The 27,659-nt window shown below is 36.2% G+C and overlaps 1 protein-coding gene across 3 annotated transcripts in view; it reads right to left on the reverse strand.

Moving 5' to 3' along the window:
- Positions 1–26,504, reverse strand: part of CCDC91 (coiled-coil domain containing 91) — a 197,386-nt gene extending 170,882 nt beyond the window's left edge. For all 3 annotated transcript variants that reach the window (XM_012732900.1, XM_004693184.2, XM_012732901.1), the window contains exons 1-5: positions 26,464–26,504; positions 24,139–24,217; positions 11,572–11,720; positions 9,477–9,680; positions 8,714–8,818 (exon numbers count right to left, since the gene is read on the reverse strand). In XM_012732900.1, coding sequence (XP_012588354.1) covers positions 8,714–8,818; positions 9,477–9,680; positions 11,572–11,720; positions 24,139–24,217; positions 26,464–26,493 — 567 coding nt within the window. In that variant the 5' untranslated portion in view covers positions 26,494–26,504. The remainder of the gene's footprint in view (positions 1–8,713; positions 8,819–9,476; positions 9,681–11,571; positions 11,721–24,138; positions 24,218–26,463) is intronic.
- Positions 26,505–27,659: the final 1,155 nt, after the last annotated feature.

Genomic DNA, 27,659 nt, shown 5'->3' on the forward strand with positions numbered 1-27,659 from the left:
TACCCTAGTTCTGTATGAACAAATAAATAAATCTTTAAAAAAAAAAAAAAAAAAGTAAATTTTTGTTTTCTAAAAATAATCTTGATTAAAAGAAGGTGCTAACTAAGTTAGGTAATAAAGATGATAAATGAGAAATAGTGCAAAACTGAGGTATTTGTTCTCAAGACAATATTCTAGAGGGAGAGAGAGGTGACTTATAGCCCTTACTAGGACCATGTATCTAGGACCATGTATTATAGTTTAGGGTATCTGTTATCTGCAGACACAGGTAAGAAGGCATAAATACAAGTTACACATTGTAAGACACAGACTCAAATGAATAGGAATCTCATAGGATACTTATGAATACCCTCCTGCTCTGATTAGTGCTTAAGTTTTTAACTGCCACTTAAATAATATGGAATGAAGCATAAGAAATTAAGAGTCTCTTGGATAAATGTAATGTAATTGACTCACTATAAAATTGAAGATGAAAACAAAAAATAAAACAGTCATCTTCCCATGTTAACTATCCAGACATCTCAAAGGGTAACTATAGGTACTGAGCTATGGTATACAAAAACAACAGAGCCATCCCTTAAATCTCTTAAAGCAAGACTGAGACCTCCCATTTCCTACTAATTCTGTGAAGTGCTAAATATCCTCAGGGAAAACATATATTTAGCAATAATTAACAGTGAGAGAAAACTGGGGATGTAACAGTAATGGAAGTATAGTTTTCAGACCTCTCAAAACTTCCCCACAAAAATACATGGAGCACTTAAAAAAAAAAAAAAAAGCAGAACTCAAATCAAATTCACCTCCAACATCTATCACAAAAAGAGATGTTAAGCACAGCCAAAATATGAACAAGAGAAACCACAAACAGTCCCAAAGGTCGAGGTTTCTGAATCTACAAGATGAAAGAGAAAAGCAATAGGATATCAGACAGACATGAGTTGGCTCATGGTCACAGGCAAAGTTAAGAGGATCCCCACCGGTAGAGCAGTGGAAGTGGGTCTGTCCATCTCAGTAGGTAACAATGACCAGCAGTCCTCAGTCAGGCATCAGTGGCCCAGGATACACCAGGGCCAACAAGCTCCAAACAGCCCAAGAGTAAAGTCATAACCTGAAGAAAAGCAGCTGAAGAACATCCAAATTGATGAAGCCAGAAATGGAGGAGAACGAGGGTCACAATAAACGCAAGACTCCTATTCTACAAACTACCACCGTGTTTTTCATATCTGACAAAATCCAGAGAACAGTATACATATAAGCAGAGTAACAGTCCCACAGAGAGTAAAAGCACAGCAGAAATATCTCTAAAAGATATTTAAAACTCTACATTTATATATCAAGCAGAATTGAAAGGTTAGAAGACATAAAGCAGATTTTAAAACAACATAAATCATAATTAGAAAAACTCAGAAATGTGAAACATTTCAGGTAAGAATTAAACTTGGCAAATCATTTCAGAAATGATTAACTAAAACGACTGAGTAGTATAAAATACCTTAACAGAAATAGACTAAAAGATGAAACACATTTTAGAAAGAAATTAAAGTGACAAAAAGATTCAAGAGTGTAAGCAAGTGTGAAAAACAAATTAGCAGCACTCACTATAGGAGTCAACAGGACATACACATTCTAAGAATATACATGTTATACATGTAATTTAATAAAATCTTGAAATTTATAAAAAGTAATATGAGATATATATTAAAAGACATACTGTAACTTTTACACTAGGGAAATCATCCCAGAATAGCCATTAGCAGGAATATATTCTAGTAACATTATTTGACATTAAAGAAGAAACAAAAAAACAGACAGAAATTAAGACTGACAGCAAAACATTAGAAAAAATAGCAAACACAACAGAACAAAACAGCAAAACAACAGGAAAAAAAAATAGAATAACATTCAGATACCCATGAAAAAGTAAGATACTCTAAAGAACCTGATTCCTGAAGGGCCTCCAGGAGATTCTCTTAAGAAAGGGCAGGGAGAAGGGTAAACAATAGAGAGGACTTTTTAAAAAAATATAATAAAAGTATTTGTTTAGTACACTACCACCTATACAGAAAAAAGGAGATACATATATTTGTGTATGTGTGTGCGTGCGTGTGTGTATATGTATTATGTATGTATGTATACAACCACACACAGTAGTTGCCTTTACTAGGTATTATAAAGGATTCTAGAAAGATTAAAAATAAACTATCAGTGGTTTTCTGTTGATAGGGATAAGAACTAGCTGGACAGAACATATGGATGAAGAGCAGACTTACCATTATATTTACTTAATTGTTTTTTGCTATATGTGTTTCTAATGTTTTCATCGCTTGGTCACCTTTTCTAAATAGTGTGGGTTAGAATTGAGAGTTTTTTCAAAATCTTCCCTGGAGATTTCAATGTGAGCCAGAATTGGGACTACTGCTTTAAAGTTTAAAAGAAGATAAACCAGTGAAGCAAAACATAAAATGAAGAAATGAGTGACTTCTACATAAAGCAGTATCTTAAGATTTATTATAGTATTTATTATTGTATAGTATTGTATTGTAGTACTGTACTTACTATTGTATAGTATTAACGTAAAACATGTATTACCTAAATACTATTTTTAAGAAATACACAACTACTATATTAACTAAAATACTGTAATTTTTATATAATTTTACTAATTTATTTTGAAAAAGTTTCTTGAACTACAGTCAATGTAGACTGTGTCAAAGGCTAATACTCCAAATATCAATTTTTAACCAAGATGTGATAATTTAATCATTCCTTTCAAATAAATGTTCTCCTTTTACTCAGGTGGTCAAGAAGATGCGCTTCCTAACTACTAAAACTCATTCATTCTTTCATTCCCCAGTATACTTTCCAATCTGATAGAGGTCATGAAGAAGATCAAAAGAAAATCCTGGTTCTCCTTTTTCTCTTCTCCAAGTGTTATCAAACACCTTTCAAGACAGATACACTAGCAGGGTATCACAAACTATGTTCCTGGTATTTCCTTTCACAGTCTCTTATAAGGAGGACTGCAGCCACATCTTGGACCACTAGGATGAGAGAGCTGGCCAGCTCCTCCCAGGCTAGGTCATCAATCAGATGCCAGGGGCACAAAAGGCACTTGTCTCACCTATCCTTAACCAAAGGCCACAACATACAGCTCTCACAGTAGACACTGGGAAGGGCCCCCTTATTCAACCTGAGAGGAATTCACTTTAAAACAGCACACATATATACAGAGTATATATAGTGAAACCAGCAGCAGAACAAGGGCAGGTACCTAAAAGCCTTCATGAATCCACTTCTCAGTCCACAGTTTCAAGACGGTGTTTGTATTAAATTCTCAACACCATAGTCCATACAGTAGAACCCAGAGGAAGTTCAATTGGAAATAGGATTCAGAAGAATAGGTCCAGTCCTTAAAAAGTTCAGAGAGTGAACTCCCCTATTTAGTCATCTCACCAGACACCAACAACAGCAGAGAGGATGATTAAGTAACCACTGTGTCTGCTCACTAAATTAGACACTGCAGCAGCAGTAGAAGGTATGGGGTCTGTGCAGCTGCCCTGCTGGCTGCTTCAGGGCTGGTGACAGGTGCTGTGGAATCAGAAAAGGGAGAAAAGAGCCTGAGAGCCAGCAGTTTGGAAAGGGGTCTCTATTTGGGTTTGCGGAAAGTCCTTTCAACAGCTACCTCTTACAAGAGGCATGACTCACTTCTCTTCCTCTGGGTAGTCCACACACCCTGCCCAGAACAGGAAAGGAGCTGAGGCGCACAGCCCCATTGTGCAGGGATTCGCAGTATTCGCTATTTCCTCCCACTAAGGGCACATTCACACCCTCCACCTATCCTGCTAATCAGATAATATCACATAAAATAACACTGCTAGCATTCTCCCTGACAGTGTTATTTTTTTTGTTCAAATGTTTTACAAATATTCCATTTGTTAATTATTCTTTCTTGAGCCAACACAAAATCTACACAAAGGCACACCCAGTGTTGGCCTATTTGGAGGTCAATTTCTTTATAAAAATGAAAATTCAAGGTCCTGTATTTTGAGATCACTAGATTACCTGGATTTTTCATGATGAATATGTATAAATAGTTTTCTTTTTCTGTTGTGCCCATGTTTTCCACAATGAGTTTTACTATTCTTATAAATACATAAGCATACTAACATTGTTAAGGAATTTTCTTAACTATTTTAATCTAGTGTGATTACTCTTTCTGTATTACTAAAACTTTGTTTTTCTGGAATAACAGAGGTGGGCATCAACATACTTGTCAACAGAAATGGCAGAAAAGACAACTTTTTTTCCTTTTTTTTTTTTTTCTACATTCCAGGCATCTTCAAAGTGCTTTACATGTATTAATTTTTTTTAATCCTCACAAAAACTCTATGGGGTGAGCAACAGTATTCTATCCAAATTTATATTAAAAAGCTAAAGCACAGAATGGATTTGTGACTTGTCAAAGATCATCAAACTCATAAAGGATTCAGGCACCTAACTCCCTCACCTGCCTCCCTCATCACGATACTGGAACTGCTTGGAAGATAAGGCAAATGACAAAAAAGACAACATTTTTTAAGCTTCATAAATACTAGAAGACCTATGCGTTATATGTACTTTAATATATAAGATGAATGCGTAGTTATACACTACAGAAAAAAATACGGCAACTATATTTTCAAATATCCAAAGGATGACTGCCAGACCATAAATTCAAGCAAGAAATTTAAAATATTCACTATTTTTCTAAAAATTACTATTTTAAAAAAATGTCACTTTTAGTAGTGCCTCATCCTCCATTTATTATACAGTGGCCTCTGTAATACTCAGAAATTTAACCTCATCTCCTATTTCTAACTGATTTGATAAAACTAACTTTGTGCCAGATTGAAAAAAGCCTCCATGCCCAGAAGAAAATGGATTATAGAAAAAAGATCAAATAGTGAAGCCCAGGATTTTCAAAATTCTTGATGAGTCATGCAGAGATAAGTACTAGGGGTAAAGAGAAGAACAAGGGAGAGGGGCCAAGAATTTTGAACTTGCACAGCATGTCAAGGAAAGCCCCCATTGTAACAGGGTGGTCCCTAGGAAAAGGGGAAGTTCCAGGTTCCCTGCCCCACCCAGAGGTAGGGTGGAGCTGAGCAGAGAAAAAGGAAGGAATCAAAAGAGAAGAGGAGAAGGAAGCTGGATGGAGAACAGGAGGAGACCTAAGGAAGCCACATGGAGCAACAAGCATGTGATGAAGAAACTATGCTTGTTTTGTTAATGTCTGAAATCACCCGGTTGCCTCCCATGACAAAGGACAGGACCAGTGATGCACAAGCAAGCAGAGTTTATTGAGCCAGCTAGCTGGGGTCAAGCTTTCTTGCAGGCACGCAGGCCACACAAGGTAAGCAAGACCCAGACCAGGGGGATGTCAGGGAATATATAGGCCCCATTGACCGTTACATGAGTCATAGCCCACATCACAGTTCAACCACAAGGGCGTGTTTATCATAATCCAATTTCGACCTGTCTCAGGGATTATAACACTAGGGTGTGGTATCTGCCTGCATATCTGTTTGGGCTTAGGGAGGGGTCACACAGACACAAAGGAAGACGGAGGGGCGGAATTACTGGTTGGGCCCAACAGTTTTCTGACCCTGGACTGGTTAAGGCAGATGTGGGTGAGATACCTGTAGGGAGGTGACTATGGCAGTGTTTATATTGATTTTAATTTTGCTCTTTACCTCCCAGATTTGTCTGGCTATTTCTGACCCTTTCCTATGGGTCCCAGCCAAAAGGTGCTTTAGTCTTATGTCTGGCTTTCAGGCCTGGCTTTGTGCCAATCCCTTTTGAGTTGACTTTTGCCCACGAGGGGATGGGTAACTTCAGGTGTTTGATTTAGAAGTTATATTCTTTGTGTTCTGTATTGTATATTTACTGTATTAAAGTCCCTTTTATATATTAAAGTTTTATATGTTTTGTCTTGACGTGGAGGATGGCAGAACCCACAGACAGGTAACCCAATTCACTCTGAGATGTCCTGTAACACCATGAGAAGGGAGCATCTGAACAGGTATTATAAGGGAAGAGGACTCAGGGAGAGTGGTTCATACAGTTAAAATGTGACTCATAGAAACTGAAGAGATGCCAAAGATTTTATTCTACTCATTCATTGATAAATGGATCATTTATGCTAGCACTGAGTGAATCACACAATCACACTAGTTCAAAGAGAAAATGAGGAGAAAAATTTCAATAACAGTGTTAGAATAGGAAAGAGTTCTAGGCTACAGACTAAAGAGGGTCAGACAAGTAGGATCCTTTGAGATTATCTTTTCTAACAGAAACTACTTGCATATCTTCTGGGAAAAAAATTAAAATGTGATGTCAACAAACCTGAGACATCTGATCAATAGTAAACAGTGAGTCAAATAAAGAACATTCCCTGATAAAAATTCTTGGGTGGGACTAAACAATGTCCCTGATAGGACACATGGCTCACCCTTTTCCTTACTTTCAAACTTTGCGGGGGTTTTTTGTTTTTGTTTTTGTTTTTGTTTATTAAGAATCACACAGCTGCTTGCAGGGAGAGCATTCCTGCCCCTTTCCCACAGCCATAACTAAGGAATGTATCCCCAACACCACCTCTACACCAGTTGCCACGTCTAGTATAAGGATGCAGATACAGGTGTACTAGAAATGCCAGAAAAGCTGAAAGCATGCACAGGGAGAAGGAGAACCAAAGTGAGGCCATGATCTGATCTGTCTTTTTAAAAGACAACACTGCCTGCTGACGTTGATTCATGAGGGAGAGGGAGCGTGGAAGCTAGATGACCCTTTAGGTGGCCAACACAATGACCCAAATACACAGACAGTGAATACAGTTTGTCAGGTGAAAATGTTGCGATGGAGAAAAAGAGAATAAGACACAGTAAGGTGGAGGGGAGGTCCACACTGCGCTGAGAAAGGTCTCTCTGACAAAGTAGTGGACACAGAAAATCAAAGAATTCCAGAATGGGGATAGAGCAAAATGATGGATAGAGCAAAATGATGGAGGAGAAAAGCAGGGAGTCACTAAGAAGGATTATGAGAGAACACAGGGCTGTAAAAACCATTTTAAGGACTTACCTGGTTTTTAGTTTGACTAAAATGAGAAGCCACTGAAGGTTTCAGAGCAGAAAAATGACATGATCAGCTTTAAGTACTAGAGAGATCACAGTGGCTGCAAAGTGGAGCATGGTCTGTGAGCAGACAATGACAACCAAAAGGTGAGTTAAAGCTTAGTTCAGTATTCCAGAGAGAAGCAATGAGGGCTTAGAGTAGGTGGGTGGCAGTGACAATAGCACCAGTCAGACATGGGGGTTTCTAAGGTCAAGCCAACAGGTTTTGTTAAGCGTCAAATGTGGAGTAGCTACAAAAAGAAATATGAGTGGGGGTCAGTCTCAGAAACTAGAAAGATTGAGTTGCCACCTACTGGATTGGACAACAGCAAAAGAAACAGGCTTATTAAGAAGATAACTGCACCCTTATGTTTACACAGCATGATTTACAGTAGGTAAGATATGGAAACAACCTAAGCCCAAAAGTAGGTGACTGGATCAAGACGATATGGTATATATACTACAGTGGAATATTATTCAGCAATCAAAAAAGATAAACTTATGCCATTCTCAGCAACATGGATGGAGCTAGAAGGGGTTATGCTTAGCAATGTAAGCTAGAAGGACAAAGAAAAATATCAGATGATTTCACTTACAGGAGGAATATAGAAGAATCATGTAAAGGATCAGGAAAAAAATAACATAATTTTAAAAAGTGGCAGACAACTATAAATCAGAGACAAAGGATGGGAAGGCGGAGGGATCAAAAAAGGGGAGGGAAGAATACAATGGACTATGGTGATAGTTCACAGATGAATTGGTGGTAGGAATTTTACAGGGATGACACCTGAGAAGAGAAGGTATACAATGTACAAAAATGAACAATGAAGTGCATATATCTATAGACATAGATATATATACCTACATACATATAAATTTTTTTAAAAAGAGAAGGTTTCAGGAAAAGGGAAGTCACTGATTACATTACCAAGACTCTATAAAAGGCTAAATATTTCAGTCTGGGTTTATAAGAGTCTAATCTTTTCAAATATAATCAAAATTAGAAAAGTTAGAAAGTACAACTTTTAAATTTTACCAGAAATAATACTTCTGCCCATATTGAGTTTAAACTACTGACACTACCAGATTCTCACAGACTCACACTTTCCAGTGGGATATTTTTAAAGGATTTATTTATTTATGCTTACAGAACTGGGGTACAGGCCAGAGGTGTGGGGGTGAGAGGATTCACCAGAGACAGAGTGGGGAGCAGAGCAGGCAGATAGACTGAAATACACTGAGGGGAGCAGCAGGTGGGTTAGGAGAGGTCTGCCATGTCATGAGCGTCAGCTTCCTGGCCAGGGATTGAACTCATGCTGCCATGGCTTCAGAGAGCTTCATAGTGCAGTGCTTTAACCCGTTGCACTACCAGGGAGCCATTGCACTACCAGGGAGAGCCAATGGGCTTTATTTTTAAGGCATTATCTGCTGGTCAGTGTCTGACATATCAAGCCAGCATCCAATTTTCATCTTGAAGTATTCACAATTCACTGAATGCACACTTTTAGAAATTATAGTATGTGTTTTGCCAAAAGATCACATATAAAATTGTGACATGATGGGCTTACCTGAAGTTCTTTGTATCTATCTTGAAAAGAAATGGCCTCTTGCTCTTTTTCTTTAAGGAAGTCTTTTTCTAAGATACTATGCTTTTCCATCAATGATTCCACATCCTAGAAGAAAGCCCCAGCATAAATTTTATAATATTTAACAGCACAAAGATGTTTTTATTCTAGAAAGTATCTGGTAGGGCAAGAACCTTAGGATTTTAAATGTGCAACAAATGTTACAGAGTCTGCTATACTCTCACTTCCAAGATAGTATCAAACTAACACTAAAATTACTTAGTCCAATAAAAGAATAAAATACCTCAACTAACTATAATCAACAGAATCTCTACATATAATTTCCATATTATTTCTTAAGGTCCTTTCATATGTGTATTTATACAGAGAGAATGGCAGACATAAATAATTTAGTGAAACTACTGTTAAGTACTCTTTCTTGTCACACAACCCACAATTCCTCACTCACACAGGGACTAATCAGTCTTGCCATATAACACTTCCAATCTGCTGAGGATATGCCTGCTTTTAAAGCAAATAAAAATAAACAAGAAAGGAAGCATTAGCATTTCAGGGGGAAAAAAATCTACTGAAAGATATTCATTTATTAATAACCCATGGGTTTTCCTAAGTGATGAGCCATTCTGACTGATTTGGACCCACAACCAAGGAAGACACATTACCTCCTTCCCTGATGAGTTTTTTATTACATTTGGGACTGTATCAAATTTCCAGTATATACTATCTAAGACAAATGTAAATGTACCTTTTTAATTCTCTGTTTTTCTTCTTCAGAAACTTTGAGCTTAATCTCCAGGCCTGAAATTTTCTGCTGAAGCTGTCTGTTTGACACATTGGCTCCTGGAGCCTCAGAATCATCCACAAGAGCAATTGTTCCATTACTTTTCTCATCGGTTAAACCCAATGGAAAAAGTGAGATATCCAGATGAGTATGTGTTGATTGCTGCATCTAGACCACATGAAAAAAAATACACAAGAGAGGAAAGTTTACACTGTACCAATAATGAAAACATCCAAAGAGCACCAGAAACCGCATTTGGAATTAGGTTGTAGCAAAGGTTCCGGCATTATTTCACTCTTTAAGTAAATCAACTGAAGACCTCAAGCTGTTACAACAACCTGATCTTTGCAGTAAGAAATAAAATTTACTCCAAAGTTTAAAGTCTAAATTCTCCAAAGAGGAACTACAAATGACCAACAGGCATATGAAAAAATATTCAACCTACTTCATAATCATGGAAATGCAAATTAAAATCACAATGAGATACCACCTTACACCAGTAAGAATGTCACATATTAAAAAAAAAAAAAACTAGCAACAACAAATGTTGGTGAGGATGTGGTGAAAAAGGAGCTCTCCTATACTGTGGTAAGAATGCAAACTGGTACAAGCACTGTGGAAAACTGTATGGAGGTTCATTAGACTACTAATAATGGAGCTACCATATGACCCAGCAAGTCCACTCTTAGGCATCTACCCAAAGGACACAAAAACAGTTCAAAAGAATACATACAGCCCTATGTATATTGCAGCACTATTTATAATAGGTAAGACTTGGAATCAACCCAAATGCCCAAAAAGAGATGACTGGATTAAGAATATGTGGTGTACACGTACGTACGTACGTACACACACACACACACACACACACACACACACAGGAATACTATTCGGCAATCAAAAAGATAACTCCATGCCATTTACAGCAACATGTATGGAACTTGAAGGGCTCATGCTCAGTGAAATAAGTCAGAAGGAAAAGAAAAAAATACCAGATGGTTTTACTTATAGGAAAAATATGAGATCAAGGGGGGGGAAATAATATCAAAACAAAAATAAACAGACAACTATAAATCAGAGACATTCTGCAAGGGAGGGGGAGGGAAAGAAATCAAAATGAGGGTGGGAACAGCACAAGATACTATGGCGATGGTATACCAGAGAATTGGTGGTGGAAATTCTATGGGGACTACACCTGAGAAAAGAAAGCAAACATTGTACATTGTATGTATGTATATATGTGTGTGTGTGTGTGTGTATGTGTATATATATACGTATATATATGTGTGTGTGTGTATACATACAAATAAATATATATACATATATATATTTTAAACAAAATGTACATGGTGCAATTTTAGCAAAAATAATAAAGTTTAAAGTCTCAATCTTTTATATTTTGTAAGCCAAGTACTAAAAGGCTTAAAACTTTATCTAATGTTTGAAAGTATACCAGATGCTCACCAGTTCTCTTTTTCATGTATGCACCTACCATGGTTTGTCTATATTTTAAATTGTGAGCAAGAATTTGAAATGTCTTAGTAAGCTGTAACTGGTCCTCCTACTCCAGGACAGGTAATAGGTATCTGCAGAACCACCCCTTGAACCTCTGCATAACTATGTTGTCAAATACAATTTTTATTAGGCAAATGTCACAACAGACCTCACCACTGCCTGCTTCTTGGACTTTGATCCAAAATTGAAATGAATAATCTAATACCTGAAAATCTGCTAAGTTTCCCTGAAAAGATTAAATAATTACTATTTGTGATTATTTTCTTTTTGAAGTTAAAGATGTGAAATACAAAGCTAAGCCAATGTGAATAAATGAGGCACTCAAACCAAATTTTGGTAATTAAAGCTACTTAAATACCTTGCAACTGTGCCACAAAGCATATTTCTCGGTTTTTGAAGCCTAGATAAAGCCTCAAAGTCAGAATACCTATAGAAACACATCTTGTATAAAATAAGGAAACAAAAAAGTCAGAAAAGATTCAATTAAATCCATTCAATCCTTTGTAAAGTATGCAACTTCCCGTTACAGTGCTCCAGTCTTCACCTGTGCTGCAGGGACTGGCTGGCTGACAATGCTGCTGTCTGCATGTATGTTCTCTGGTGATGAGATGGATTCAGAGAGGCAGACTGGAGGCGAGGCGTGGTCTTGGTCCAGGGCAATCTCAGAAACTGGAGAGAGATGGACACCCGAGACTAAAGGAAAACAAACAAACAAGGGTAGGGCCATTAATAAGGAAACAGAACAGGTTGATGGAAAAAAAGAGAGGACAAGAAGAGATAACAGGTAAAGGGTAAGGGACATAACAACGATACTGAAAGTTTCTAGGACTATTCCTCAGGGACCATTACCTAAAATTTAAAATTAACATGACATTTCTGAGGAATACCTGGGTAAAGAAAACAATTTTACAAAACAAAATTACTTAGTACAATCTTAGTATTTCTGTACTAATACTGACACATAAAGCACATTTCTAACTCTGAAAAGGGATCTGAATATGTGTCCTATCTACTCATTTTAGTGGAGAAAGAGCACCTTGTGCATGCGATAGCCACACACAGGCACTGTGCACTAAGGGAGAGCAGTGAGCAAAAGACGACGTTGCACACACTCAGAGCCCTATGACCGAGGAGTCAAGTCAAACTCCCTAGTAATTATCATAATAGTAAGAGCTAATAGGAAAGAACAATGACTTTGAAATATCTAATCCAGCTGTCTATGCATTCACTTCTTTTCCAGTAAACCAAATTATTTTCCATGTTAAAATACATTTTAATTTGCTAATCTGCTTATACAAAACATAATATTGAAATATGTTTCTGTAACAAAGTAGTATCAGAATGTGATGAGGGTTCAACTACAAAAGTCATGAAAGGAAAGTCAATGGCCAGGCATGAAGTTAGACAAAAATATACATGAGGGCAAAATAAACAGTGTATAATTATCTTCAAACACTGTTTCTAAAAATTCAAATATGTCTTTATGATGTGTCTTAAAAGCTTAAGAGGAGTGATAATCATATCATTTTTAGCATTTATTAATTTTCACTTTCTAAATAATAAAGACCTTTATTCCACATTGGCATCAGTAGCAATGTTAGCGAAGTCCTACCATGAATCTGGAAGGCAGTTCACAATAGAAAAGGAATTTTTTCCTGAAGAAAGACATTTACAAGGTCATTAGGATTTAATAATCTGAAACGATAATAATTTATGCTTGGTAGCCTATTGGATCATCTCATAAGCTTAATACATTTTCACTGTGTGGCTCCATGTCTTCAAGACACTACATACTACACAAGGTACTTCTCCCCTGAAAAATTCACCTTGGCACCTCTCCTCCTGCCTCTCCTGGAAGTCTTCCCAACATCCTCACTTCTCTTTCCCCCACTCAATCTAAAATCTCATTGCTTCCTATATCCTCTGGTCTTCCAATGTTCAGAACAAGCTCCGTGCCTTCAAAGTCCATTATTTAAATCACTTTAAAACACCTAAACTCACATCTCTCACAAACTGCTCTGCAGGCTTCTATGTCCATTTCTCTGCCAAGTACCAGCCAGTTCCCTTTACCTGTCTAATCAATAAAGCAAACTTACCCATCATCTTATATAAACCTGCTTGCCTTCAAGCTGTCCATATTAGTTTACAGTACCACAATGAACTCTTCACCCAAATCAGAAATGACAGCACTATGTAGCTGCTTCACTCCAGTCACACCAACTAAGTGTTCTCTGATTATGCCATACACTTCAAAACCTCTGTGACCTCACAATATTACTTCCCAAATAAAAGCCATAGCTGTGGAGTCAGAAATGGATTCAAATTTCAATGCATAGCCTTATTCATCAAATAGCCTTGGGCAAATTACCCAAACTCCTAAGTCACAGTAACCTCTTTGAAAATGAAAAAATATAGTGTGATGCAACTTAAATAAAGTAATATATACAAACCACTTAGCTATGGCCTCAGCATAAGAGCAAAAAAACACTAAAATATTAAGAAGAGGAAGAGGGATAAGAAGAGAATGAGAAGGGAGAAGAACAAAGGTAAAGTCAATGTGGTAAAATGTTAAGTTTAATAAAGAGGATGAATAAAGGTCTATGGGAATTATTTTTCCATTATCTTGTAGGTTTCTGTAAGTCAAAATAAGAGGAAAGAGCAAAAAGGGAACACTTAACTAAAAAAAGAAACAATACAAAAACTACTCAAAGGGAAAAGTAGCTGGCCTCAACAAACTTTCCTTCACGAAACTGCTTACTTGGTATTGCTGAACACTCCCAACAGTGTGCCCAATACAGTAACTGAGAAGACAAAAAACCCACTGGCAGTCCAAAGGTTAAGTGAGATGGAGACTAATCAAACTTTTAGAGCACCTCATGTCAGCAAAAGTGCAACAAATGTAGAGAGGGCAGCAATATAGATGAATCTTAGAACCCCACATGTTGCTGAAGGGCAAGATCTCATGCCTGAAGCATAGGCAGGGTTGGAAACCAATGTGACCTCAATAAAAACAAATGCACATACAAACTTGTGAATAAATGTGACAAACCAAGAGAGAATCAAAACTGGATGAAAAAGGGAAAATCAAAGAAGAACCTGCATGGCAAAATGCATTTTTATAAAGCCTGTCTGCTAACTCTTCAGATATCTATGTATACATACACTCACTTTTTCATGAAAGCAAGAAATGGTAATAAAATTTCCCTCTGGGTAAAGGAACATGGACAGGATAGTAGTAGAATACTAACAGGCTGTGACCTATTTCTTCAGTTAAATGGTGGATTCATGTGTTTAATTTTAAACATAAAGAGGAAAAAAATGATTGCAAAAGCTTAAAAGTATAATTCTGAAGAGTTCTTGTTGCAGTGCTTTCTAGTTGCAGTCCTAAAATCCCATGAGCTACACTAAACCACCATTCAAAAATTTCTCAGTCAATCAGATAGCAGGAAAAAACTAACTCAAACTAGACATTACTAGTGGCCAAATACTTTACTCAGTGAGTAAAAATAAAAAAGTAAACAAATAATGATTATTTTGTAAGGTGTCAACATTAGCCTTTGACATCATGCTAATCAAATCGACACATTCCAGAGAAGAGCTGAACCTAAAATGTCTAGAGTATATGTTTTTCCTTCATTGTGTTAATTTGTCAGACATGTAATTATACCTCTTGAGAGGACATTTCACGCTATCTTACATGCACATGATTTCGTGTGCAATATTTAACGAACAAGACACCAGTGGAATTTTCAGAGACTTGCTTAATTTTGTACTATGAATGTTTACTAAATATATCATAATCTGCATTCTATTTTAAAAATGAAATGAGAAAATAAGCCCTCCCTAGTGGCTCAATGGGTTAGAGCGCAGCACTATGAGCTAGCTGCAGACACTTCAGAGCGAGTTCAATCCTGGACCAGAGGTGATCCACATAGTGTGGCAGACCTCTCCTGACCCACCTGCTGCTCCCCTCAGCAGTGTACCTCATTGATCTACCAATTCTGCTCCCCACTCTCTCTCTCTCTGGTGAATCCCCTCATAGCCCTTGGACCTCTGGCCTGTATCCCAGTTCTATATGCATAAATTAATAAATCGTAAAAAAAAAACTCTAAATTTATTTCTAAAAAAAATAAATGAGTAGTGCTTTCAAAGAAAGGAAAACATAAAATGTATTAACCTGTAAGTAAAAACTAGTTTTTGTGACTCTCTGATCATTAATTGCCTATTATCTTTATTTAAAAGATATTCATAAAGGGGTATAGAAGTATTTCTCTATACTTCTATGCAACAGGTCACCCATCATCTGGTATATATATTTTTTAAAATAATCTCTGTATTAGTTTTTAGTCATTCAATATAAATCACAACTAGAATAAGACCAGTTATTGCCATACAGACAGAACTTTCTATAGTTAGTCTCAGGCTGTGAATATAATACTTCAGTCTGAATTAAACCATAACAGCAGAGTTCATTTCAAAGTGAGGATTAATGGTACTGTGGTGAGCACAACTGCCGTTCAAACATGATAGATAAATGAAGAGAGAGAGCAGAAGAATGGGCAAGTAATGTAAAGGAGTAACTTTAAATGTACTCAATATATAAAATGTAATCCTCTGAAATTATGACCCTTTATTTCACTCAACTTAATATTGTGGGGAATAAAAGCTCACTAAAAATGTTGTAGAGCTATCAAAATAAGGGCATGACTCTTAACATAAATGGAGATTAAACTAGAAACGTTATGTACTTTCTGTTCTGGTTTGCACACTGAATTTCCAAAGGCAAAAAGCTGCTCATATCAGAATGCTTTCAAAGATTTTAAAAAAAAAAAGATTTATTTATGCACACAGAACTGGGGTACAGGCCAGAGGTTCAGGGGCAGTGAGAGGATTCACTAGAGACAGAGTGGGGAGCAGAACAGGCAGATAGATAAAGTACACTGCTGAGGGGGGCAGTGGGCCAGGAGAGGTCTGCTGGAACATCTCCTGGACGGGGACTGAACTCATTCTAAAGTGAGCTAACTCATTCTTTAGCTTCTTAGTGCTGTGCTTTTAACTGGTGCGCCACAAGGGAGGACATAGACAAAGCTTTTTTAAAGACAAATTAACGTGTTTGGAGAGTTGACTATATTCAAAGCACTTATTTGCATTCATTCTTTTTATATTCCCAAACAGCCTAAGAAAGTATATACAAAAGCAAGCGTACACCACTAAGGAAGATATAGCATCCTGTTTTAGACCAACTTGAACTGCTTAGACCAACATGAATGAGTGTGAGAGAATGTGTGTGTGTGTGTGTGTGTGTGTGTGTGTGTGTGTGTGTGTGTGTGTGTGTAAAGAGAGAGAAAGAATGAATAGTGTGTGTGAGGTAAATGAGTCTTCACCTTCTAATAGATTCTTCTGAAAGTATAAAGCACATATGAATTTTTCTTGCCAGCAAAGTACATATACCAGTCATACTGAATTTTGTGGGTAACATGAGGGGCTGCATGGATGCCAAATTTAGAAGGCTTTAAAAAAAAAAGATAAAATGTTTCCCATTCTAAAGATAACATACTAGTAAAAAGAAATAAAGAAATTAGTATAACTCATAATAGAAGATACAGAAAATTAAATACAAAGGAAAAGGGTTGCAACTACATTATGCAATAGTTAACAAAGGAGAAGATCCCTAGGTAGACTTAAAATATAGCAAACCTTGCCAGAGAAAGGAAAAGCAATAGAAAGGAAAATTAATAACTAAGTAGTACCAATTCAGACACACAGCTATATAATTTTTATGTCTATACTATGATTTTTACATGTACATATACATACAATTAGATACCTACCAGTAGATGAATATATTAGTATAAAGAGCATATAATTATGTGAGTGCTCATACCTGACTTCACAAGCACTTCCTCTCAGTAGGTATTATCATTTACAAATAAGGAAACAAATACTTGAAAGACAAAATGACTCAGCCAAGGTTACAGAGACTCATTGGAGATTCCTACCCAAGTCTGTATAAGTCTTACTAGGAATTTCAAGGACAAAGAGGAAAGCATGAGCATAAAAAGGCACATGAGCCAAAAACCACAGAAAATGCTTAGGGACCAAATGCTTACACTGAAGAAACATGGTGACCAGGGTCACCAATGAAGTGGAAGAACAGTGAATGAGCTATGTGGCCTGTGAACATGAATGAACTCATTAAGTAAAGAAACAGCAGTGTACAGCTTAAAGCAGAGAGAGATGTGTTATATTTCAGACATGCTAACTGAGGTACCAAGAGAACCAGGTAGGTAGAAAAAATGTGAACCTCTGAAGAAAGCCAAGAGTAAAGGCATAAACCTGGATATCCTCACTGTAAAGATGTCATCAGTAAACAAAATGAAAGAGTCATGGACAGAGCTCTAGTATGAGAGAATGAATGATAAAGGATTAAAGGAGCAAGAAATAGCCAGGGGTCTACAGTGTCAACTGTCAACCTGAAAGAGAAATGTCAATGCCATGAAGTGAAACAGATGAAACAAACTAACATTAACGGAAATGAAAGATCACTTCTAGACTTGACAGGAAGTGGGGGCAGGAGTTGGGCCATGGAAAAGTGGCAGAGGGAATCTCAGTTGAGAAGACACATTTAAATAGGCCTTGACAGAAGGATGTAATTTGAACATGCATAGAAGGAGAAAAAACATTTCAGCAGGACATCAGAATTAGAATAAAGAACCATATCAGGAGCACAGTATAGCGTGAGGGAACACCAACAGTGTAGACCATCATCAGTTAACACTGGATCCTGCAGGTTATACAAAAGAACATAGACATTTCGGACTCTACTATATGAAGACTATTCTAGAACCTGTGTATAGCATGAATTAGAAGTCACAAGGCCAGATAAGATGGTGTTTATGAAGCACAGATGAGATGGAATATAAACCTAAGCTAGTTACTGCAAGTAAAAATAGGGGGGTAGGGGGCTGAAGCTTAAAGAGAATAATTTGTCTAATCCCACTGAGTGATTCTGTGTATTCAGCATTTAGAAAAGTTGTATGACTATACTACCCAAAAGGAAATGTCGTTTCAAGACAAAGCTAAAGAAAGAGCATCTGACATATCAAAGCTGACTACCCAATTTAAAAAAAAAAAAGCTGAAATTTAATTGACATATAGAACTCATGATGAACAGGAGAAATTCCTCTATGAAAAAAAGTCTTAAGTCTCTAAAATTACATGAAGGTAAGCTTTTCCTTATATAAAATATTTGAACACAGGCTTTTTAGTTCCAAACATTTACTAATTTTAATGTCTACTTTGCATGGTCTCACGTGTCAATGTTTATATTACTGACCAAACGTCCATATGTCTTGCTGTAAGTTATACACTTATGAAATAAGGTTTCATTAGCCTCTCAGAAAACTAATAGCATATCTTTAAAATTTAATTTTCTTGTAAACCTTAGCAGGTAAGTAAAACATAATTATAAAATTAAAACTCAAAACAAAAAGCTGAAATTTCTCTAAATTATATGTGCAATAATTATTTAACTGGCCTATAAAAACATACAATATATTTCAACAGACACATTCCGAAGAATTTATTGCATGGTTCTGCCAGATTAGACTTTTCTGAATTTGCAAAAATAGTTTTATCTGAGACTTACAATGAGAAAAACAAAGAAAGGATGAAAGTATAAAAATAAAAAAGAAGTCCTAAACCTATTCCACTATAAAAAAAAATCTTCACTATCTACCTTTAATATTATTGGCCTTTCTTTCACACCCATGTACAACATATGTATGTCTGAATATCTGCCTACTTGGTGAAAACAATAGTGTATTTTCTTAAGCCAGGGAAACATACCTCAGAAAATCAGCTTAACAGAAAATTATAAATTAGTTTTAATATCCTAGGCAATGATTCCTACTATTACTGAGACAGTTTATGGTGGTTTTTTTTTTCTTCTTTTCTTGCTTTTTCTAATTCAGGTTAATAATGAGAGCTTGAACACAAGTTCTAAGATTTATTTTCTGGTAATAAGAAAAAATTCCTATCAAGCCTTATTCTTAAAACATTTTAATGTAATCTATGAATTCCTAAAAATCTAACCACCATCTCTTTTAAAAAGTTACTCATAATCACACAGAATACCATACCATAAAATACTCCAAGAAAAATAATATTCAGTAACCATAACAAAAATATAGAGAAAAATATTACATGTAAGTAGTACAGTTTTTCCCATTATCTGTGTTCTATGCTTACAGCAATATTCTTGAACAAATGCAATGCACTGGATTAGCATTATATCAGTTATACCAGGTAGTGGACACTGGGCACCAAGACTTACCTAGGGGAAGCAACTCCTGTTACAGAACACTATACCCAGAAAAAAATTAAGTATTAACTTAGAATTCAAAATCTGGAAGTACACTCAGCTATCAATTAGTCCTACAATTTATATAATAGCTGAGTTTCAGAGATTTTACAATATTAGTTCACAGCAAGCAAAGCCAGAACTCCTATGGCAAGGTCAAAGACATTTGACTCTAAAACCACAGTATAAACCTAATCTCTGAAATCATAACAATTATCACTATATATAGCATGACTATACTCCCTATTATATGCTTTTAATAAAAATAGGAATGGCCATAGATTATTGAACATCTGTGTAAAGACTAACACTTAGATTTATCACAAAAATCTCCAGAATGAAAAGTGATTTAATAACCTGGGAGGTACCTCCCAGGTAAAGTTATTTATTATAATATTAGTTCACAGCACATAAATATCTATATATGCTTCATATATCTATATATGAAGTAACAAACACCATTTATCTAGCACTCTTCCATTCACATAATCTATATCAAGACTATAAAATGATTGTGCTACAATGAAAATCCAGTATATCCTGATGAATATAAGCTTAACAGAAAACAAAAATAATGTAAAGCTTTTAAATGTTATCCATATCACCTATTAAAATACAGGTAGATCACTTTCAATAAGTCACCTTCAAATTCCAGTCTAAAGAAGAGACCAAGCCTAAATTCAGTTCAGGTTTATAAATATGTGCAAATCACAGCTTAATTTGAAGAAAAAAAATCACAATTTTTTCACAAACAAAAATTTGTGAATTCAGGGCAAGCGCTTGTCGATGTGTAATACAGATTCTACTGGAAAAACAGGGTTAGCAAGGAGAGTAATGGGATATTAATAAAATGACCGATTTGTTGTCCTAGGTTTTCCTGGCCAGGAGAATGGAGAATGGAAAAACTGAACCATGAAATCAAAAAAGCATCTGTCTTCCAGGTTTCTCTCTGCCAATGTCTTGAGAAAAATGTTTGAACTTTCCTGTTGGCTTTGTATGCAAATAGCTCCAGATGCAAAGCAAACCACATCTAAGTTATTTGGTTCAACATCTGCTGGTCGGATTCCCATTCTTCCTTCTACAGGGTTGGCCTGTGACAGACAGTTTAGTTTGCCCTCTCCATAAGCTGTTTTGAAGGAGCTAATTTGGATTAAAGTATCTATCTGGACCACTTGTTTTTCCCTTTGATGGTCAATGCATTCTAATGTGGTCTGTGCAGTGCAAGAAGGAACTAAGAAACATATTGGAAGGGACAGTATTCAAGGTTTTGCCTCCCACCTCGCCTTCTAGACAATTTATATTTGTACTGCAGAAAGTAAAGAGTGAGCAGCCACTGCCTCTAACACAGTACCACCCATACTGTACACAATGGCAGCATGAAGCACCCCACACTAGCACTATCAGAGATGGAAAGCTGAAGTTACTGACAGAAGCATGTGTGAGCAGTAACCCCACATTACATCAAACACACTGAATCCTTGTGAGGCATCACTGAAAATGGAGTAAGGTCCACAGTCGGTGGCACATAAATGTCTGATGCATCGTATACATTTTCAAATGTCTGATAACTGAGTGGCTGAATAAATTAATGAATAAAACAAATAATTAAATAAGTCCCAAGAATTATCAATCTTTGATTATACTAAAGCCAAACTACTAGTACTAACAGACTAATGTGCCTTAGAAGTCCTTTCAAAAGGGTATAGTAGGGACAATGTGCAATGGAAAGTAAGTGGGGAAACAGGATGAAATCAGTATCTACCATGTCTATATTCTGATATATACAACTTACACTTACATATACAAATGTACATGTGTGTATCAAACTTTTCTTATGAAAAGGTCCAGAACTTTTATTACAAAGTTTCACAGGTGCATTTTACTTATTCTGACTAGAGATTTTATTAGCAGCACTGCACTGCATAAAATTAGTGTTCTAAAAGGTCCCACTATATAAATGCTGCTGATATTCCACTCAGATGCATATGTGCAGGTACCTGGATCCATGAACAGTATTCCAGGCTATAAACAGACTCTGAGATGTTGACTGGACCATTTGTTTCTCTCTCTGATTATCAATGAATTCTAATGTGGTCTGTGAGTGCAAGAAGGAACTGAGAAACATACAACACTGCTACTGGGAAAAACCTCCAAGGTGCTACCAGCATGAAATCTGGAAAATCACAAGGAAGGCTAAGCCCATTACACTGGTCCTTAAGAAAATCTTTCATCCTCACCTGAAGGATTCTCCTCCAGGTACTTTCACAACTAAACTACATATGACTACACTTCTTAGATTTTAAATTGTGGTAAAACTTGGTTAATAGTCACCACTTAAAGTGATTTTTCCTATAGATTACAAGCAGTTAAGAGTATAGACAGAGAAACAAACAAAAAGAAAATTAGTCTTTTCTTACACAGAAAAGAATCTGCTTTAGGTCACAAAGGTTCCCATCTTCTTGGTCTTTAGTATGGAAATGATTACATTGTTAATGCTTATAAGTTTATTCATATAGCTGGGGTCTAAACAATTTCCCTTAAACTTGAATTCTTGGCCAGGTTTATTATCCCCCACCTCTGCAAGTCACTAAGAAATCCAGAAAGAAGACTTTTTTCAGATTTGATTTATTTTAAGAGAATAAGGACTAAAAAAAACAATTGTGTGTCTGTATGTGTACACATTAGTGTGGCTGCTTTTAATTCTAATTTTATTAGGGTTTGAGGAACTAATATACGTAGGTACATGTAAATATGACATCATATTCACTCAGAAAAGGAATTAGACACACTGATGAACAGATGAGTGGACGGATGAATGGGCAGACAGGTAACAGCTGATAGATAGTATATACAGCTATATCACACACCATACACGTATATGTAAAATATACATTACAAATTTTTAACACACTGACAAAGATAATCGGAAGACATAACCTATTTCTGCTTTCATACAAATAAATAAGTATAATTTGGCTTCCATTTCCAATTGGCTGAAACCATTTCTTTCCAAATCACTTATGACTGACCTTTCTGTCTCACATCTCACTGGCCTGTACAGCCTCTAAACAGCAGTGACCACTCTTCTGAAGTTTTCTACTCCCTAATCTGTGCTACAATCGTAGTCACACTCTGCTGACCTCTCAAGTCTTCTATCTCTTCCTTCCTGCTGCTCTCTGTATATGGACATGCCAATTTCTCTACTGACCCCTATTTCCTATACCTACAAAGCAGGGATAGCCCCCAGCTTCAATTGTTATTATCAGTGGGAAATCTTACAAACCAAGAATCTCAACCCTGCCTTTCTCCTAAACTAGATACACCTGTCTAAGGTAAACTGAAAACCCCATAATGTCTCAATCCAACTCAATCTAAATTCTGTTTCTTTCCCAGTAACATTCAGAACTGAGGCTTCAAGCTTCAAAACAAATTTCATTGTTCCTTTACCCTTCCTTCCTGTCAGACAGCCCTGCTGATGTAAATCTGAGACAGAATTACACAAATGAATTTCATTTCTAAACAGATTTATCTGCATAATCTGTAAAAATCTCATAGGCAATCTTTTTGTCATCTGCACAATGGAAATAGTAGAGTTGCCCCATCTAATTTATAACCACTATGTGACAGCAAATGAAATTCCTAAGGCATTTATAAATATTAATTACCCCAACTCTCACATCAGTCACGCCCTAGTCTGGTCATTCATCCAGTTATTCATTTGTCTTTCTTTAATTTTTCATTCTACAAATAATATGGAAAGACTATAAGTCAAGAACTGCATGTGGTATATAAGATATGACAATAGGTCAGAAAGAATAAACCCCCAAAATTAATACCTAATGTAAAAATCCAAAGATAGATGCACACAAGTGGGTGGGGTAGGGGGAGTTTCTTTAGGAAGGCTCCTCAGAAAAAGAAATACTAAATCAAGATACAACACATAAAATTGCAGGAGTTCGTCTGATAAGGCAGTGGGAGAGGGCAGCAGTGGTCACAAGAAAATTCCAGGGAAAGGAACTATCAGGCCCCAAACAAAAATAACCATCCTACCAGCGCCACACAATTCCTTCTTTTACATCAATGGTCCATTTATATTTGCCCCTTCAACATCTTTTTCCATTCTCCCATCTCTGCCTATTGAAATCTTAAGCAACCTTCAAAGTCCACTGAACAAGACATACACAGCCTCAAGGACATTCTTACCAAGCATGCAATCAACATTTGCTAAATGAGTGGATGAGAGCATCACTGCTCCCAAATCACAAATTTGCTCCATACATCAAAATATATATATCTCACAAAAGAATTTATTTTTGTATTTAAGTTCTTGAATACCTTAATTTCAATACCGCTGAATGATTTTTTCCTGTTTTAAAAAAAAGTCTTCTGCACTTAAGTACTGGTAGAGATGATAAATTAATTTTAGAATGTATGAAGGAACCTTCAATGAACAAGGCAAACCTAGAAGATTCTCACCACACCTTCCTGAAACTGTAAGACAAATTAAGAAATGTAAATTGTGCTTTAATTCTACTTAACATTCCTGATATCATTTTGAGGACCTTACCTCCAGCCACCTTGCAGCACTTGTTATGCAATTCCTAACTCACCACGTTAAAACTCCTCATTGAAATCTGCGTTACACCCTATGTAAAATCAGAAAGGCCAAAAACAAAGGAAGAGAGAGGGTCTCAATAAAAAGGCCAAAAATGTTACAAAAGGAAAATGCCCCGTCTTGTCTAGTAGTACCTGCAGGGAAGGCAGCCCAAGGAATGGCAGGAGATACAGTCTGGGTTTCACCATTCCCACCATCAAAAATCTCTGCAGCCTGGAAAACAAAGGCAAAATGATTTTAGAAAATCTGAAAAGAACAAGTGCTATTTAAGCACACCAGTGCCTTCCTCACTGCTGCCACAATCTAACTATCACAACAACCCTGGGCCTCAAGCTCTGTTATCTTGAAGCATTATCTCTTTACTCAAATCTGTCTCCCACTAATGAAATTTTTGTTTTAAATATCCTTAATCAGACTTCCACTTATAAATTTTTATCTATGTATTCTTACACATCTACATTTACCATGTATAAAAAATAAATCACTTTTCTTTAATAGTCCAGAGACCAAGTCCTTTTCCATAAATTAGCAAAATATTAACTTAGAGATCAATCTAAAAAACTATAATACATCTGAACTCTTAAATAATCTACTAGTTGGACTTAAAAGTAATCAACATTTAGGCCCTCCCTGGTGGCACAGCGGGGTAAAGCGCTGCACTGAGAAACTGAGGCCACTTCTGCATGAGTTCGATCCCCGCCTGCCCCTGAGGTGACTACATGGCGGCAGACCTCTCCTGACCCGCCCGCTGCTCCCCTCAGCAGTGTACTTCGTAGATCTGCCTGTTCTGCTCCCCACTCTGTCTCTGGTGAAGCCTCTTACCGCCCCTGAGCCTCTGGCCTGTACCCCAGTTCTATATGTACAAATAAAATAAAATCTTTAAAAAAAAAAAAGGTAACATTTAGAGAGTTCCTAAAGCTAACATCTTAAATGAACAAGTCTTTTCATTAAACAGTTTTAAAGCTAATGGACAATTACTGAATACTGGGTTTGTAGGTAAGAGAACAAAATTCTGTCTCTTAAGTATCTAGGCTGCAACAAAATGATTATTGAAAATAGGAGTTACAACTTCAATTCTGTTTCTACATTGAGCTGTCAGCTGACCGAGGCAATCTATCACTGAAATAAGTGGCATGTGATACAGTAGCTACTCTGAAAACTATGTACAAAAAACATGGTTTATACAATCTCAGAGACCTGCCATATTTCTACAACAGGATGTGGAAAGGAAGAAACATAACCACTATTAAATTTAAATGGTTGGTTAACACTCTGTGTAACATTAAAAGGTATATAGATCAATTGAAATAGAGTGGTTACATTAAGGAATGTTATTCATTGTATTTTTTTTCTGATATAAATCAAACATGGTTTAAATAAAGGAGACGATGCTAAGTTTTAACCTTCAAGTTACTGACAACTCCTAAAACAAAGATACCTAAAACATTCTCCAAATGGAAGGAATTTTGACAAATTTGTTAATTTCAGTAATGTAAGATTTAATCACCTAACAAAACTAAAATATTAAACTAACATTAAAATAAAAAGTAAATGTATAAAGCCAAACACAATCCAATTTTAAATGAAATGCAGAAAACAAATAGGCTTATACTCTAAATAGCTCCACAGTGGCAGATAAAAAAGAGCAAGAGAAAACTATAATAATATTTTTAAAATACTTTATATTTTAGCCTTTCTATTAATGTCATATATTACACTCTCTTTTGACAAACTCCTTTTTATCAAACCAAACCAGGTAAAAGTCTTCCTAAACACATACACACACACATATACACACCCCTCAGCATTTACACTCAGTTGATGTTAGTTCCAGGATGTGAGCTCAAGTGCCCTGACTCCTAATCCAAAGATTTTCTGCAAGACTATGCTGGCTCCATAAAAATAACTGGGTCATAAAATACTGCAATAAAATGAACACGCAGTGAAATGGATTAAGGAAAAGACAGTGCTTCTTCAGCTAACAATTTCCACTTACCAAGCATCCAACGCCAACCTGAGAGAATAATGTGACAAAACTCCCTAACATTAATTAGCTCTCTATGCCACCAAAAGGCCATGAAGTTAGTGCACTAAATTAGTTTTTCACAGGTGTCAACACACCAACATGTGACAGATGGTCAACAAGCATCCCTCATCTCCCAGGCATTGCCCATTTGTGAACAGGGGTTGAAACCTCTTCTTCAGGGTTTCCACCAGTAGCACTCAATTACCTCGATTTCAGCCCACTCCAGGGATAGGACCAAATAATACAGTAATAAATACATCAGCTTTCACTTTCAGAATGGACATATTTTAATTTTCCTTGATTTCATTTTTTAAGTGACCAATATAAAAAATATGAGTGTTAATAACAAATAATAAACTTTCAAAATAGTATAACCCATTTCAATTCTACAATGTTAACATAATTAAGGAAGCAAGAAAAGCATAACATATACCTCAAATCCACCAAAATCATCATCATCCATTCTTGTAGCGGCACCTGAAAAAAATAAATAAAATCAATACACTGAAACAAGACCTCACACAGTCATTTTTGTCAAAATACTTCCCTGGCTTAAACACATATGCAGTTAGATTTGTAAATTAAAACTATTTCATTTGGGTTCAGAAAAATAATTTTAATACATGTGTAGGCATTTTTTAACACACACACACACACAAAAAGACTGACAAAATTAGCCATTCTGGCAAAATTAGCAATTTCTCTGACTTTTTCAACAACCATGTATTTGACCATTTTATCTGGAGATGCCAGGAGTGGAAAAATATTCTTTTACATTTTAATTTGCTTTTCCCAAATTGGCGCTAGGGCTCAATTCAATAATGCTTCCTGCTTTTTGCATCTATTCCTCAGTTATCTGGCAACATCAGCACAAACTCCAGCTAAGAACAGGACTGTGGTGAATTTTTGGAAATCTGTCCCCCACCACAAAGGTTCTTCCCTCGGTTTCATGGCCGAGGTTGATTTAGATTTTCAAAATTGATCAGCATTTTTGAGCTGTGGCCACAACTTCTGGAGCATTTTGATATGTGTATTTTTAGCTGAAACTGCTTTGCACTTTTGGAAAAATGTGGAGCAAGTTACTAGGCTGATCAAGATAAATCAAGTCATGTATTCATGGGAGAGCAGGGAAGAGAAAAACACAAGGAAGTAACAAGAGTTCCCTCTTCTTTATCCTTTAAGTAAGAGACAAATGGCAGTATAATGCATTTACTTTTATCTTCTTTGGGTATCACAAAAAGAAAAAGAGAATCCCATGAGTTGGTTTTCTAGATGTTAAAAAGATAAAGGAGACGGTTTGATCTAATAAACCATGAAAGAACTAAAAAGCCTGGAAAGGTAAAATGTAATAAATTGGTGGCCTATATCAAATAAAAAATCTACAGTGATGCTCTGGTCAGTAACAACTCATTTCCTTTTTTGACTTTCAAAAGCGAGCACAGCCATGTATTGATTATAGCTTCCTTGACCCAGTAATACAAAATGAACTTGATTACAGGAAAACAATCTTCCACAATGTCTAGAAAAAGAGCGGGACAAATTAAAGCATAGGTTAGGAATTGTAGAAGCATTTTCTAAGGCATTTTACTTTGTATGATGAAACAACAGTGATAGAGAGCCATGCTTTGC

This window comes from Condylura cristata, unplaced genomic scaffold (genome assembly GCF_000260355.1).
Source record: "Condylura cristata isolate star-nosed mole 26May11 unplaced genomic scaffold, ConCri1.0 scaffold00036, whole genome shotgun sequence".
NCBI classification, from domain to species: domain Eukaryota; kingdom Metazoa; phylum Chordata; class Mammalia; order Eulipotyphla; family Talpidae; genus Condylura; species Condylura cristata.